This window comes from Pteropus alecto, unplaced genomic scaffold, assembly GCF_000325575.1.
Source record: "Pteropus alecto unplaced genomic scaffold, ASM32557v1 scaffold42, whole genome shotgun sequence".
Taxonomy (NCBI): domain Eukaryota; kingdom Metazoa; phylum Chordata; class Mammalia; order Chiroptera; family Pteropodidae; genus Pteropus; species Pteropus alecto.
The window spans coordinates 15,746,419-15,764,171 of record NW_006434825.1 but is presented as its reverse complement, the minus strand read 5'-3'; the positions used below and the strand labels follow the sequence as shown (position 1 = coordinate 15,764,171).

At 36.2% G+C, this 17,753-nt stretch overlaps 1 protein-coding gene across 14 annotated transcripts in view; it reads right to left on the bottom strand.

Annotated features, from left to right (window-relative positions):
• The window catches only part of HYDIN (HYDIN, axonemal central pair apparatus protein), a 337,481-nt gene that overhangs the window by 198,926 nt on the left and 120,802 nt on the right, over positions 1–17,753 (bottom strand). For all 14 annotated transcript variants that reach the window (XM_025045274.1, XM_025045278.1, XM_025045276.1 and 11 more), the window contains one exon: positions 4,152–4,270. In XM_025045274.1, coding sequence (XP_024901042.1) covers positions 4,152–4,270 — 119 coding nt within the window. The remainder of the gene's footprint in view (positions 1–4,151; positions 4,271–17,753) is intronic.

The following is a 17,753-nucleotide window of genomic DNA, read 5'->3' as shown; positions in this document are numbered from 1 at the left end:
GTTTATAACGCAGCTTGAAGAATGTAAATGCGACATCACTGTGGATTCCAGATTGCAAGTATTCTCTTTGTTGTGGTATCAGATTTCATCCTATTGGAATACTTTCATCGCAAACTCTAGTGCATGGATAACTTCAGGGATGCTTATACAAGCAACTGTTTTGCTATAGAAAAGTTTTGTTGCTATATACTAGCGTTCTGGAGCCACGTCATTGGCCACATTTGATTGCACGCTAGGTGTGTGTAAAAAGCTCATGCCTGGCATTCCGAGACTTCCACGGCTGGCTCAGTCTCCCACTCCTGCTGCCACCTCTCACAATTCCTGTCCATGAACCTGTATCATAGCCACACAGTTCTATTCCTGAAGCCCGGGGAGGAGAATTTCCAGAAAGTGTTGAATGTGGTCGAATGAGAAAATGTTACAGATCTTTTATTTTTAATTAGAGGTTATTCTTGCCCTTGAAGAAGAGTTTAATTCCAATGGAATGTGATTGCAGAATCCAGAGTACAAATGTTTAGGGAGTCAGTGCATGCAGAGGAAACGGTGGTTAACTATTCTAGATTGTGTTTTGAGAAGGTTAGTGGTGAAGAGTGAGAACAGGGGTGGCAAAGCTGCGGGACGGTATGGTAGAGGAGAACTAGTACATTTACATTCAATGAGATAACGCAGACTCATTGCCTGGCCTAGATGTTTGTTGTAATAAAAGAAGGGGGCTAGCTAACCACGGGAATGGGATCTGGTGGATATGAGAGGCCCACTAGCTCAGGCTGCCTCTGGAGAAGCAGAGAAGGAATCAAGAGCATATGTTGGACAGAGTCAGGGGCTCTTGCAGAGGAAAACCACCACTTCTGCCAAGAGAAGATAGACAATGCACCAAAACAGATACATAACTAGTTGCTACTTGATATTTTACTTGTTTTTTTTTTTACATGTATTTCCTATCTCCCTGTCTCTGTTTTAAGCTCCATGGTCGTAAGGCTCATGCTTCACCCTTTATTCCTTTGAAAGAGACCATGTAGAAGAGTGATTATGACCAGGGACTCAGAAACCAAATGCCTGGATTCATATCAGAGCTTTGCCACTGACTTATTGTGTGACCTTAGAAAACCTGCTTAGTTTCTCTGCCACTGTTTCCCCATCTATAAAATGTATGTATTACTATTTAGACTTGGGAAAATGAAATTTATTAACTTATGTAACTTTTAGAATAGTATCTGGCAAATAGTGCTTAAATGACAGTGATTGCTATATACAGCCCCAGTGCTGAGAGAACGGGTTTAAAATTTATCTGTATTTAAGAAGCAACTGACATGCACTCGTGGTAACTCAAAGGCAACTCAGAGGTGTTCACAGTAAATTGAAGGATCCTTATTCTTCTCTCTGAGAAGATGTGTGGATTATCTTTTTATTTTACTCAAATTTTTTACTCAGATTTTCTATAATGTGCCAGCCCCTCCATTTTCAAGAATATGTATGTCATTCTCCACCTCCAACCCCTCCCCCTGTTCCCCCTCCCCCAAAGCAACACCTACTCATGTATACAGAATCCACCAAATTGTTTGGGACACAATTCTAAGACTTTTTGATTACTGGTAATACCCCTACCCATGTAGTCAAAGTCCTTGGAGAGAAGAAAATGTATAAGAGAATGTCCCCCTCTCATTTGTTTTCCTTCTAATTACGCTGGGGAAGAGTGTATACTCTTGGGGTTCTGTGTTGTTGTTTTTTTTGTTTTATTTTTATGGATCTGCTAAGCTCAGCAATGACTAAGGCCAATAGGTAATTATTCAAATTTGTCTCAAGGAGGTGATGTAATAAATTGAAAGAGATGCAATGAGGCATCAGCATTAAATATGCAGAGAGTGCAAAATATTCCCACAAGGAGCACCTTACCATGCCCTTCTCTGCCACCGCACAGCTCTCAAAACTGGCCGGTCTGATGCAGCACCTCATTTAACACTTATTTAGCTGCCTGTGGTTTGCTTTACTGTTCAGATTTGGGAGGGTGAGAAGTGGTGGCCTAAAGTACACTCCTATTAAATCTTTAAGAAATTATTATATTCAAGGAAACCCTATCCATTTTGCATCGAAACTAAAGATCCTTTTCTAATGTGGTGTCTGTAAGATGTGTGAGAAATTCACATTGGATAAATTACAGACAGAATATCGATTTAGTAAGAACTATTGTACCTTTTAATTTTCCTCCCTAAATAACTTTTTTTTTTTTCCAAAATGCAATTCAGGGCAATGCAATAGAGCAGCTGTGCCACTTTTCATTGTATGACAGTCATGTGACTGATTTCTTCATTTAAATTGTGCTCTTATCATGATTCCATCTCATTATGACATTAACATCTGTTTACCTTTTACACCATCCCATTTAGGCCATGGTGAATACTGAGACAAATGATACTGCAGAAAGCTCTCAGTAGCAACCGGGTTTTTACTTCCCATGCCAGGTTAGGCTGGGCTGAGAGCTGAGTTGGTGGTAGGCTAGATTTGCCCATGGTGAGAGACTGAGGCATTGCAAAGCCAGCAAAGGGCCTTCTCTTCCCACAGGATATAGACCTTAGTAACCCAGTAGCATTTACAAGCTGTGCGTCCTTGCCAAGTAACTTAACAAATGTGGAGCCAGGTTGCCATTCACTGAACCCATATCCTCTTCCTCCTGTGCTGCCATTTCCCAGATATCCTTGCACTTATGGACAGCTAACGGGATGCGAACAAAAGTGCTATGAGCCACCTCCAGTGCTGCCTCCTATGAAAACCTCCATGCTCTTTCTCCTTCTGCCAGTGTGATACAGATGAGACTGCAATCTTGCATGTCGCGTGTTAGCGGTGGCAAACCCATGACATGGAAGAAGCCCAAGTTCCTTGTTTTCTGCTGAAGGGGAGCTATCTGCTGATCAACAACCTCGTTTGGGACTGTATATAAGTAACAGTATAGACTTTTATCATGTTTGAGAGAATATATATTTTTATTTGTTTGTTACAGATTCTAGCATTAATTACCTTAACTAGTAAAACTTCTCTAAGCCTCAGCTGCCTCAGTCTCCTCAGCTATAAAATGGGTATAGTCACTGTACCTACTCCCTGGGATTTTGTGAGGGCTAAATGAACTAACACATGTGTGCTCAACACACATGAAGGGTGATGTTGTAGATCGAATTAACCACTATTTGCCCTACATTTCTTCTTTATAAAACAGGTACAGTAAAACCTACCTTTCACGGTTTTTTAAGGATTAGAAACTATACACAAAATACACAGACGTGCACACATAACCAAGCACAGAAGTTGACACCTATTTGTCACTCATTAAATAACTGCTTTTATTATTACCTCTATAGAAATGTAAACATTTACAATTCAGGAATCTAAAATAATGTTTCAATGGTTATAGTTTGATAGTGTAAAAAAGTGTTCTGTGAAAGGAAATCTAACTTTGGGTGCTGAACACACAATGCAATATATATATGACATACTGTTGAATTGTACCCTTGAAACTTACTTGATTTTTATGAATATCATCCCAATAATTATTAATTTAAAAAAGTGTCCTAGATACAAATTTAGTGATGAGGTAAGTACTGAAGTAACTTAGATCCTACGAACCCATGAGTACATCTTGTAAAAGGATCATTTTCTATTTAATTGGAAAGACAAGGTAGGGAGGTCTTTTCCAGAAAACACAATGATTGGTTTTTAAATCATGGATTAGAGAAGCACATTTAAAGAAAATTCTGAGGTATGAAAACAGCTATCCTCCTTAGGACATTCTGGAAATTGTAAAAGGTTCTCTATCCTCTGATATAGGGTTTATGTTGTCAGAGAACAAGCATTAAACAGATGGGGAGATGTATATATGAAATTCTCCTTTACGATCTACAAAATGATAAGGATAAAACCAATTAAATTACGGCTTTGGTGCTTTTAGTAAAGTTAGAGGGGGCTGAAGAGGATGGAAAAAGTTGCCCCACTCAACAAGGCTAGGAGAGAGGAGAGAGTCAGATCACTTTGGGGTCTGAATAAGTATGAGTAATAGCAAGTGGATGTGATTGTACAAATTTTCTATCAGCAAAAACAAACACAAAAGAAAACAAAAAAAGCCAAGCGCTGCCTGAGTCTCAATGAATAATCTTAGTACTTACCTCATAACAATGTACAGATCCAATAAAAACTTTTCCGATATCCAGCAATTCAAAGTTGAAGTGAATCTTTGGTCCCATTCCTTCCCCTTTGATTCGGAGGGGCAGACGGATCTCTCTGCCTATAAAAACAATTCGAATTTTAATACCCAAATGATGCTTTATTACCCCAAATTATCCACAACATGTTATCAATGTAAATACTCAAGATTATTGCACCAACTCTCTACACTGGGCTGAGGGGACTGCAATTTAACCAACGCTGAAGATCTAGTTTATTTTTAGGAAACAGAAATGCTGTTTGTTTCTTACCTTTAGGAAACAGCTTGCAATTTAGGCTGACATTTTAGCAGAAAAAAAAAAATTAAAAAATTTTAACCCAGTCTTAACTGTATCCTTAAGTTTCTTACAAAGAAACATAATTTCTCTACATGGGAGAAGAGTGACCACAGATCGATGCTCCTCATAAAATGGGTTGCCATGGGATCCAAGGGACGTTGTTCACATTGATCGTCCCTAGATTTAGGAAGAGCTAGAGTATTAAGGGACCTGAGTCTAGGAGTCGTACCTTTGCAGTTTCTTTCACATAAAGGTAATAGAATCCACTAAACAGTACCTCTTATTACACATCCACAATGGATGCAGGGTCAACAGAGAGCAGAAGGCTTTAAAGTACTGACTGGTTTTGTTTCCGTTTTAAAAACAGATATATCTCCATTTGCTAATACATGATTATTTTAAGAATATTATAGAAAAAGTAGAAATTCTCTCATAATTCCACCACCCAAAGATAACTATTGTTAGTATTTTGGTGCCAATCCTTCCATACTTAATCATATTTAAATACTGTCAATGTAAAATGAGAACATATGCTATATGTTATTTTATAACCTGCTTTTTTTCACTTAACAATAAATCTGGAACATCTTTACATATCATCATCTAGAGAAGAGATGAATATCTTTAACCGATCCTTCTCGTCGGGTATTTAAATGGTTTCCAACTTCTTACTATAACAAATTGCAATGTCATTAATATCCCTGAACACATTTATGAACAATTTTCATATACTCTCTTTAAACCCTTTGAAAATATTCTATTGCCCCTTGTCTTCCACCATTTCTGTTGAGAACTCAGCTTATAGTCTTACTGCTCATTTGAGGCAATATGTCTTTTTCTCTGCTTTAAGATTTTCTTTTTGTCTTTGGTTTGCAGCAGTTTTACTATAATATTCCCAGGTATGGTTTGTATTTATCCTTTTTGAAATTAGTGGCTCTTCTTGAATCCGTGGATGAATGCCTTTCATTAGTTTTTAAAAATTTGTAGTCATCATCTCTTCAAATATTTCTTATGCTCCATTTTCTCACTTCCTTCTACACATAGATATTTACTATATATAATATATATTAGTACATACAATTATAATAGAATATATAATGGAAACATATATGTGAACTTTTTGCCACATTCCATTTGACTCTATGCTCTATCCTGTATTTTGTCTCTTCATGCTTTAGTGTGGATATAGTCTTTTGATTTATTTCATTTCCAGTTTATAAAATCTATCTCTGGCTGTACATAATAGGCTATTAAATTTATTGAGTTCTTAATTTGTCATAACTTTTCCATTCCAGACTTCCCATTAAATTTTTTTGTTGTTTCTAGGCCTCTGTTCAATCTTGTCTTTAGTAAGAACATTTAAAACATCTGTGTCTAAAGATATTATCTGACCTCCTATGGGTTTGTGTCTATTGTTTATCTTCATGTTCTTTCAGACTGTGTCACCTCCTCATATGCTTAGTTATTTTGATTGAGTCTGATTAGTGTATATAAAAAACTATAGAGATAATTTGACGTCCTAAGATGTGATCTTCCTCCAGCTTCTGGCTGGTGACTAGAGGACATTAGCGATCTCATGACCTAATCCAACCATCTGCAGTTTAGATTCTGTGAGAGAATTAAGCCCTGCAGCAAATCATTTGAGTGACTATTTTCTTGATTCTCCAGAGAAAGGTATGTAGCTAATACTATCCTAGATATAAAAAAAGAAGTTAATTTCTCATATACAAAAGATGCCTTAGAACATTTGGGATTAATTATCTTTTGGAACCTCAGTGGAGAAGAACTGGCTCGATCAAATCTATACTTAAAAACTGACTCAAAGCTGAGCTTCTATACTTGTGAGGGCTGATCCATTTCCAGCTGTCACTTCACTGGGTCACACCCTCGAACCTGGGGGATTACCAGGGCCCTTTCTCCTTGGGCTTCCCCTTAACTCCTCTGTTTTTTTCCCTAACTGTACTTAACTTATCAGCCTCTCTATGGTATCTATCAAAAAGGCAGTGTTGCTAAGAATAAAGAGGTCCCTCCAAAGTCTAATTGTCTTGGTTTCTTTCTTCTCCTGAATCTTGGCCCTATAATTCTTCACTGTCCTAGTAGCTATGTTTTACCTTCAAAACAGGTTTAAAAAAATACTTTGCCTTGTTCTTCTAGCTGTATTAGAGAGTTGATCCAAATTACCAAGCCCACCATTAGTAGAAATAGAATTGCCAGAACAAAGAGATGCACATTTGACATTCTGACAGCTGTGGGCATATCCCCCTCTAAAAGGTTGTACTAATTTACACACAAACGACAACAGTATTTAATGGTTCCTGTCTCTCTACATTCTCGCTGACAGTGGGGATATCACCACTTTTAAAAATCTTTGATAGTCTGAAAGGTTTTCCTTAAATTTGTACCACTTAAATTTCAGTTATTTAAGGAAAAATTATATATTCGCTCTGTGTGTTACATTTTTAACATTCAAAATACTTTCAATGCTCTGGTAGATGTATTTTTCAGTATTATTGTCATATTTCTAATTTATTATTATCATTATAATGCCTTGTGACATTTTATGCTCCACTGTCTTCGGTTGCTATTTAGCTTCTGTATCTTTAATGCTTTCTCTCCGTGACTGTCCTTTTAAAGACAGGAATACTTGTCTCTGTGTCCCCTGTAGTGCTTGGCAACAGAGTGGTCATTAGGCAAGTATTACTTTGACTATAGAAGACAAAAAGCAATCCTTGCAATATTTGGAACAGCTGATTTATTCAAAGTGTACCCCCAATCTACCTGATCCCTGGAAAAGAGGTTTCTCTAAGGACCAAGTTTCAGTGTTGACAACACTCTAGAACATAAGCACAACTTTCAGAGAGCCCAAACCTCGACATCCCCGCTCCATCATTTTACGGTTTGAACTTATTGGCAAAGATTTGTACTCCTTGGTCAAGGGAACGGTATTTTGACAGAGACCCAACTTTCAGAATGGCAAAGAAAGGGAATTGCAAATATATTGTAGAATAAACTGCAAGACTATTTATAATTGTCAGGCTTAAAGCTTTCTCCCATCTGTTACCTTGATTGCCTTCCTCAACAAATAATAATAATAAAAGGAGATGTGCTGTAATAAAGCAGTGAGCCAATGTTTCTTTGAGAGTTATTAATTACTTCAAAGGAATGTGCCTTATTTGTAGCTAGCAATTTCCCTCATCCAGGATAGAATGGGAGTACAAGTAACACCCAGCCTTGCATTTACAAGAGTTAGTCTAAATTTTAGGATTACATTACATATGCTACTTTTCTATAAGAGATTTTTCTTGTCTTGGCAAAAAACAGCAAGAGGGACAACCTGAAGGAACTAGGAAGCTCTAAAGACAGGTTGCTTATTAGAAGAGCAAAATATTTAAAAATTTTTTTTAAATAGGGCAGTTTCTCATCTATGATTAGAATATCCTGGTTTCACATGTAAAAAGTAGAGAAATGCACTACAGAACACCTTTAACAGCCCTACAATCCCTGAATGCAATAGATTACATTGCATTAAATATCAGAAAATCATATTTTTGTTATAGCAGCCCAAATAGACTAATACAGCATGGATACTGGATCATGGGCTTTCAAAACTCGCCATCTAAGCTATCTTAGATGTCCAATATTATAGTTGAGCTCCATTTCTGTGCAGTAAGACAAGAAAAATGCGGGTGGGAGAGGGGAATAGAAATAAGAAGAACAAACTGCCATTATTCACATATTCGGACTGTCTGTCTGGAAAATCCTAAAGAATGCAGAAATAATCTTTTAAAATTAATAAGATAAAGTAAGATTAATAAGATAAAGTAAAGAAAAAATAATTTTCCAGATACTATTTACAACAGCAACAACAATATAAAGTACCTAGAAATAAACCTAACAAAAATATATTTAAGACCTTCAAGGAACAAATTGTAAAACTTTAATGAAAGATATTAACAAAGATTTATATAAATGGAGAACTAGGCTATGTTCTTGAAAAGGAAGATATGATATCATAAAGTTATCAATTTTCCTACAATTTTAATGCTTTACTAAACAAAATGATCTACATCTACAATTTTAATGCTTTAGTAAACAAAATGCCAACAGATAGAATTTGGTGAAATTTGATGGGCTGATTATAAAATTTAAATGTTAAATCAAAGGGCCAATAATAACTAAGACATTCCTAAAGAGGAATAAATTGAGGGGACTTGGCTTTTCATGTAGTAAACTCTATTATAAAGCTATTATGATTAAGACAATGTGGTATTGGAGCAGAAAGTACAAAAGTGGCTAAGGAATTCAGAACTCAGAATAAATGCACACGTCTATGTAAATATGACTTATGATAGAGCAGGTGCTGAATATCAGCAAAGAAAGATGGACTATAGAGTATAAAGAGCTAAAGCAACTGGACAGCCACATGGGATCTGTGATAGGATTAATAATGGCCCCCAAAGATATTCACGTCTTAATTCCTAGAACCTGTAAATATTACCTAATACAGCAAAAAGGAGAATACTATCTTATCTAGCAAAAGATGTGATTAAGTTAAGAATTTTGAGATGGGGAGATTATCCTGGATTATTTTGATAAATGTACTTTAGAAATTGTCTTGAAATCAGATAATAGTAGCCTTTTAATTTTATTCTTCTTTTTCCAAAGTTCTCCTGGCTATTCTAGGTTCTTTGCATTTCCATATGAATTTTAGAGTCAGCTTGTTGATTTCTACAAAAAAAAAAAAAAACAGCTCAAATTTCTATTTAGATTACACTGAATCTGTAGATGAATTTGGGAAGCTAGTGGCACCTTAATGATATTAATTTACTGACCTATTAACAAGGTACAGTTTAGGTCTTTAATTTCAACAATGTTTTATAGTTTTCAGCATAGAGGTCTTACAAGTCTTTTATCAAGTTTATCTCTAAGTATTTCATATTTCTTAGCACTATTAAATAATATTGCTTTTTCAAATTTTAATTTCCCATTGTTTATTATTTAGAAATAAAATAGATTTCCTTCTATATTTTATATCCTGTAACCTTGCTACACTTACTTTTTATTCCTCATTTAAAATAGATATTCTCTAGCACCATCTCCACAGACTTTGATTCAATAAAACATAGATGAAACTCCCAAAATCTGCATTTTTAATAAGCAGATTCTCTAAGGACATTACCTCGAGAAATATATGAACATTGTTAACTGTTAACTTCTGACAGCACAGCAGTCAGGTGACTCAGTCCATCCTTCAACTTTAAATACAAAAAAACCCTTACTAAAAATATGACAAATATATATTTTCAATACTTATCAAGCTCAAAAAAAAAATAGAAAGAAAGAAAGAAATGGAAATATCAGGAGCTAGAAATAAAAAGGAAACTTAGAGATTTATAAAGTATACATGCAGGTCTTATGATCACAAAAACAAGACATGTGCCTTTGTTCCTACTAGGAATGGAGAATTGAACTTAGATCCTTGCATAAATCCAGAATCTTGAAAAGAATATCTCTTTCCAAAAAGGAAACTAAAAAAATTCTACCTAGTGGTCTTGAAAAGCAGTGATGAAGCTTGTCATCTACCTGGCACTCTGAATAGGGGAAAGAAGCTCCTATGAGAAATCAAAATTCCATATATAGGTATAGGATCCAAATCTACGTTATATTAATGGTGAGAGAATCAGAAGCTGAGAAAGTAAAAGTTATAAGGTTCTTGGCAGAAGAAACAAAAAATTGCTCTGAAGGAATACTTCCATGATCCAGTACCCATGCTGTCTTAGTCTGTTTGGGCTGCTATAAAAAACATATCACAGACTGAATGGCTTAAGTAACAAACATTTACTTCTCACCATTCTGGAGGCTGGGAAGTCCAAGATCAAGGCACTGGCATATTCAGTATTAGGTGAAAGCGCACTTCCTGGTTCACAGATGCTGTCTTCTCACTGTGTCTTCACATAGAGGAAGGGGTGAGGGAGCTTTCTATGGTCTTTTTTTGTAAGGACACAATCTCATTCATGAAGGTTCCACCCTCACGACATAAACATCTCCAAATACCACCACCTTGAGGATTAGGTTTTAACATATGAATTCTGGAGGGACATAGACATTTATCCCACAGTACATAATAAAGATGACCTCAAATATAAACATTTCAAGCAATCTGAAGAAACAAGCCAGTATGAGGACAGTCAGTTACTTTCTAGGGGTAAATTAGTACCCCAAGAGTGTGAGATAATAGAAAACTCTTAAAGAAACTCTAATATAGCATTATTAAAATCTTCAAAGAGGTAAATGAAATAGAAACCATAATGAAGGAGAAAGAATGAAATGTTAAAACTGTAATGAACTTCTAAAACTGAAAAACCAAGTTGATGAAATTAAAAATGGACTAAATGAATACACCAAAGAGTAGATATAGCTACAGATAGAGTTAGTCGACCGGAGGAATGATCTTAGAATAATAACTAGAATGTACCAGAGAAAGACAAAGAAATCAGAAATATAAAGGAGAGGTTAAAAGATATGGTGATTCCATGGGAAAGACATATATCTAAAAGAATTTCCTGCAGAAAATTGAGTTAATGAGATGAAAACAACATTGAAGAGATAATTGCTGAGAATACTCTAGAATCAATGAAAGGTTCTTAGACTGAAGAAGCATATCAAGTACCAAGCAGGATAAATAAAGGCAAATCCCTCACAATGAAACTATAGAACACCAAACATAAAGTAATTCTTAATATCAATCCGATAGAAAAGATAGATAATCTAAAGAAATGACAATTAGACTACAGGAGATTTCTCACATCAACAATTCAGTCCATTGTCCATGCTATGAGGAAGAGAGTCCACAGATAGGGGTTCCGGCAAACAGAACCTAGTGAGGTCCCTGTCAGCAGCCAGGATCAACTGCCAGATATGTAATGGATGAGCTATAAAATGATATTAGCCTCTACCTTCAAGCTTCTCCAGCTGTCTCCATGTAGAGCAAAGAAGAGCTTTCCTTGCTGAATCCTAACCAAATTGCAACTCTGAGCAAAATAAATGATTACTAGTTGTTTTAAGCCACTAAATCTAGGGTAGTTTGTTATGTGGCAAAAGATAAGTGGAACCAAGTGGCTTAAACTAATTAGGGCTTTTATTTTGCTCACATGTCAAGGATATTGGGAAACGTGGATTTGGGGGAGGGAAGGTGTTATGGGATTAGGGCATGTTGATTATTAGTAGTGGTGGTGAGGATAAAAAGGAGTATGAATATTGATTCGATGGCTACTTTCTTTTCATGTTCCAGAAGCATATGATTGTATTTGCTATAGCTTTTTAATAAGTTTTAACACATGGTGGGGCTAGTACTCCCATATTATTTTGTTTTTCTAAAATTTCTAGGCATCTCTAGTTTATTTCTTCCATAAGAACTTTGAAACTAACCTAATTTAAAAATAAAACCTTGTTGATGTTATCACTGCTGTTATATTACATTTACAGGGAGAACTGACCTAGTTATGTTGTTGATCTTCCGGATACAAAACATGGGCATACCTTTCCATGTGTTAAATCTGAGTTCTATATACACGGATATTTGTGTATGATTGCCTGTATTTTTCTTTATGTTTGAAATATTTGATAACTGAAAAATATAATTTAAAGTGAACATAGATAATTGATCAAAGAAATAATTTCTTAATCTTAGGACTAAGAAACCTTACATTATTATGAGGTTGCGGTTTAACGAGTTTGAGAAAGCAAAGCTACATATATGTAATTATTCACTTATTACTCTGAAAACCTAAAAACGTTTAGAATGATTGGAGTGATTTAGCTTTCTGTTTCCTAAATCTATTTAAATCTCTGTTCTTTAGTTTAATTAGGATAAAAAGCAAAAGCCCTAAATTATGCTAAAAACTTAGATGTTTCTCTCTTATGATATACAGAATAAAAATGGACAATGAAGTTTTATCTTAATTGGGTCTTTAAAGGAACAGGTGCATTTGGAATCATTTCCACCATGCTGCTTCTCTGCATTTGACTCTGAGGCACCCATTAATGATGCTATCTAGCAATACACTTCACAGTTTAAATCAGAAAGTGTTGCTTCCTTTGAAGTGTCTATATGGTGATCCAAACCAAACATATGTAGTTTCTCTTTGAGTTTTTTAAAGGTAATAGTCATGATTAAATTCAGAATATCCACATTCCATTGGAAAGTCAAGACAGATGAAAGGTCAGTTACAAGGCCTAAATCAAACCATCAGCAAGTCTATATAAATATCTAACATAGCATTCATGTTTAACTACTTCTAAGAAAATCTGAAATTCTTAAACAAAGAAAAAATTTCAGTTTCACATTAATTGAAAAGGTCTTAAAGATGTTATAGTTGCCATAATCAGATCTAAGCAGGTTGCTCCCCTCCCTGCTGTAGAGCCCCTCAGTAATTCTCCACTGCTCTCAGGATGAAGTCCAAGGTTCTCAGTCTGGCACGTAAGGGGAAGCCCTCCACGACATGGATCCTACCTACTACTCCAGCCTCTAGCTTCACTTCCTGCTCCCACCGCTCCCCTCCCAAGTGTCTCTATCTCTGTCTCCATCTGTCTCCATCCTTCTCTCTCTCTGGCAGCCACACCCTAAGAACTTGTGATTCTTTGCCATTTCATGCTCTTGTTATATATTCTCAGGTAGTGTTTCTCTATGTATTTTCACAAAATATTTCCCTGCCTGATATGCCCAGCCACTGGTCCCTCTTTTTTTTCTTGACCAACAAATTCTTCAAGAGTCCCTTTCTCTGGGAAGCCTTTCTTGAAAACCCCAAAACTGAGCTGTGTGCCCTGTATCCTCTTCTATTATTCATTCATTCACTGTAGAGCACTGCAATATAACTGTTGGTTGGTGTGTCAGTTTCCCCTGCTCATTTCTATACTTTCTGAGGGTAGGAACTATGCTTTTGTACATCTCTGTACTCACTGAGCCTAGATATAAAAGCTCTTGAAAGAAAAGGAGATTTCAGTTGAGGATATATATAGGTTGAATTTCATGCATCCTGAGCTGAGAGGGCTCCCTTGAGACCAGCCACACTGGCCTTCCCTGCTACTTCCTGTCTCTGAACATACATTCACATAATGGAACACTACACGACAATGAGAATGAAACACGACTAGAGCTACAAGCAACGCCATGGAGGAGACATGCAGACTGACGTATGTACATTCCGAAAGCAGGCTTCCGAAAGCAGGCATTACTAAATTGTATTGTTTAGAGATATATACATAGGAGTTAGAAACTATAAATGAAAGCAAAGAAATAATGATCATTAAGGACAGAATGGCGATTATCTCAGGAGGAGGTTGAGGTGAGTACAGTGTGATTGGGAAAGGTCGTACAGGGGGCTTCTTGGGGCTGGCAATATTTCATTATTGATCTTGGTAGCAACCACATAATGTTTGCCATATAATTATTTGTTATAATTCATATGTATGTGTATTAACTCCCTATTGCTACTATAACAAATTACCACAAACTTTGTAGCTTAATGTACAAACTGATCTGAAAAGTTCTGTAGGTCATGTCTAATTGCTGGGTTAGGCACCTAAAACTAATATAATATTGTATACGTAATTGAAAAAGAATGTTTTTAATTTCTGGAGCTCAAAAGTCCTAGATGGGTCTCACTGGGCTAAAATCAAGGTGTTGTTGACAGGGCTCTTTTCTGGAGGCTCTAGAGGAAAAGCCATTTTTTTGGCTTTTCCAGTTTCTACGGGCTACCTGAATGCCTGGCCCCTTCCATCTTCAAAGCCAGAAATGGCTGGTCCAGTCTTTCTTATGCGGCATCACTCTGACACTGAGACTGATAACTTCTGCCTCCCTCTTCGGCATTTAAGGACCCTTATGATTATCTTGAGCCACTCACATAATCCAGGCTAATCTCCCCACCTTAAGGTTGGTTAGCTCATTAGTAACCTAAACTCTATTTTCTGCCTTAATTCCCCTTTGCCATGTAATGTAAAATATGCACAGTAATATACTCATAGGTACTAGGGACTCTTTGGGAGGCCATTACTCTGCTTACCACAGCACGTACTATATACATTTCTGAATCTATGTTCTATTTCTTAGTGACAAAAGGTTAAAAGTTAAACTGTGGCATGTAAACAAAAAAAATTCATATACAACCAAGAAAAGAAAATGATACTTTTTAATTTAGTGTTATGGAATAATCTCCAAAAAATATTTAAAACACAGTATCAGAACTATTGTGTAACGTTTGTTATCATTTATGTAAAAAAGCATAAGGGGAAGCGTATCAATATGTATTTGCTTCAACATGCTCAAAACCCATAGGAAAACAAAAGCAACGCAAAATAAAGCAAGGGTAGGAGTTTTTCTATCCGCCTTAGAAGTATTTCTTAGTAACCTAAAACCAAGATAATAATAAGGAATCATCACCAGCCCTTGAAAAGACACATAGAATTGCATGAAATTTACAGGGAAAATAATATGGAATTACTATGTAAACAAAGCCTTTCCCTAGCAATTGTATATTTTAGGGTATCACTAACAAAATAAAAGGAATGTCATGCAGATGGAAAATTATACTATTCAGTTTATCTAGAATGTGAATTCTGTGGCAGAATTCAGAATTGCAAATGAAACAATAGATAAATACAACTAGTTATGTAATGGTTGGGAACCTCCTGGAGAGCAGCCAACCCCCTGGAAAGTGGCCAAGCACGACATCCCAGGGGAGCCATAGAGAGGAGGGACGTCACACCACCTATGGCACGGGGGCCACTGGAGCATTTTCAGGCTGTGTTTGAACACTGATGTACCAACATTTCCTTCTGACCCATTAAGAAGTCGGGGATAGATGATGCTGGTCTGAAGGGCAGAAACAGACTAATGTCAACGCAGAAACTCCTAGTTCATTCTGCATTCACTTGGGGCCATCTTGAGAATCCCGCATTCATGGGCAAGGAAAGGCCAGATCATATTAGATTTCATTCACTCATGCCTTCATTCTTTTCATTTATTTGCCCATTCATTTAATAAATATTTATTGAGTGGTTTTAGCTTCCCGCTGCTAACAGCATAAAACATAGTATGATTTCAATATATAAATATTCAAAACAGGCAAGACTATACTATTTTGCTTAGGGACGAATACATAGGGGATAAAATTATGTATTAAAATAATAAAATGACTATCACAAAAGTCAAGGTGATGGTTACATCCATGGAAAGTGAAGTAAATGTCATCAGAAAGGGACACACAACTGGGGGAGGTGAAGGATGGCAGTCTTGGGTCAGGCGGCCCATCCTTCTGCTCTGTTCTTAGACTGCCTAACCACTTAATGCACGGAGAAAAGTGACTACGTAGATATTGATTAGAATCATTCTAGGTGGAGAAGAATAGATTTTGCACTTGAAGATGCTAATGACTGTGCATTCTTATTACTCTCCTCCCAAGTTTAAAAATAATCGCCACAGCCACATTCCTTGGAGACCTACACATAAAACAGCAGAGGCCAGTAGCACTAGCTACCCTGAAAATTAAATCCATTTTCTCATTCTTACATATAAATGGACAATCACACACCAGAAGACATTGGAAAGAACCTTATGAATGCATGATACCAACTACCCTGGAATTTTCTAGGTATCAGTATTTCTCTGGGTGTTCTTATTTAATAGCTCTGAATGGCATTTAATGTCATTTATTATTCATGTTTGATGATTAAACTCTTATTCTTTGACAACAGATGATCAATCCGGTAGGTCCAACATTGGACCATTAAGATTTCCAGAAGAATACAATTTTTAAAATGAAGGCAAGTATGTAAAAAAATAAAATAAAATAAGATTTCCCAGAGCTTAAGTGACACATGAATAATCAGACTCAAATGGTCCACAGAAAGCTAAGGAGGATGAATTAGAAAAACAGTCTTGGACATAGCTTCATGACATTTCAGACCCTAAATACAAAAAGAAAATCCTAGAAAATACTGCAAAAAGAAATACAGGCCACCTATAAAGGAATAAGAATCAGGGGACCTTCAGACTTATGGATTTTTACAATGAAGTTTATACAATGTTCTAAAAGTTCTGAGGAGAAATTACTTTAAACCTAGAATGCTATAGTCAGCTAAACTATCGAGCACGGAGGCAGAATGAGATATTCAAATATCACAATTTCTCTTTTACATACTCTTTTTGAGGAGGTTGCTTGAGGAAAGCAAAAGTGAAACACACATGGAAATTTTTATAAAAAATTTCTGGATAACAGCTGTGTAGGAGGTGACTGATCTGAATTAGAATAAGAAGCTGGTGGGCTCTGGGGGAAAAAATGCCCTCAAGGAGAAGAGGAGAATGAATTCTAAAAATAGACTAGTGGTTACCAGAGGGTAGGGAGGATGGGGGAGGAAGGAGGTAGATGGGGTAAAGGTGGTCAAATATGTGGTGACAGAAAGAAATCTAACTATGGGAGGTGAACAGACAGTGTAAATATATATATATATATGCCTTAAAGTGTACAGCTGAAACTTATTAGATTTCATTAACCAATGTCACCATAAAAAGTAAATACATATTAATTTAAAAAAAAACAAATTACAGAATAGTGTTGACATTATAATGTCACATAGGAGTGAATAAATAAGAAATTAGAAACCACAGCGGGGGAAAAACCCAAAAGCATACAAAAGAGTCAACTACGAAGTAAGCTGACACAAGGCATAACTGTGAGAGACTGATGGACAGTAAAGAAAAGAAATCTACTTGATACAGATCTTAGAGACATTCTCTGAGTGATCAAAACTCAGAACACTTAACCAGCAGAGAATAAAATGTATTCCCAGAATACAATTTGGCCCTTTAATGCATAAGATTTATGTAGACAAAATAGAAGACTTAAATATGGTTATCAATCACAACAATATAAAAGCAGAACAACTCCCAGAAGTTGAGAGGGAGAAAGGTGGAATGGTAGTAGGCCGGTTAGGGCCGGGTCCCAATATCCTTATACATCAAGAGATGTTATAGAGTTGATGGAACAAAAAATATAGTTTTAAGTATATTAATTAAGGCTATAAATAAAACTCATAAAATGAAATAAACACATTAAAATACTTAGGTTGCCAGGGGCTGAGGTGGGGGATGAAACTGCCTGCTAAAGGGGCATGAGAGAACTTTATGGGGTGAGATTCAGTACTTGACTTTGATGGTGGTTACCAGACTGTTCGGGTTTGTCAAAGGTCACAGAACTGTATCTGCCAAAA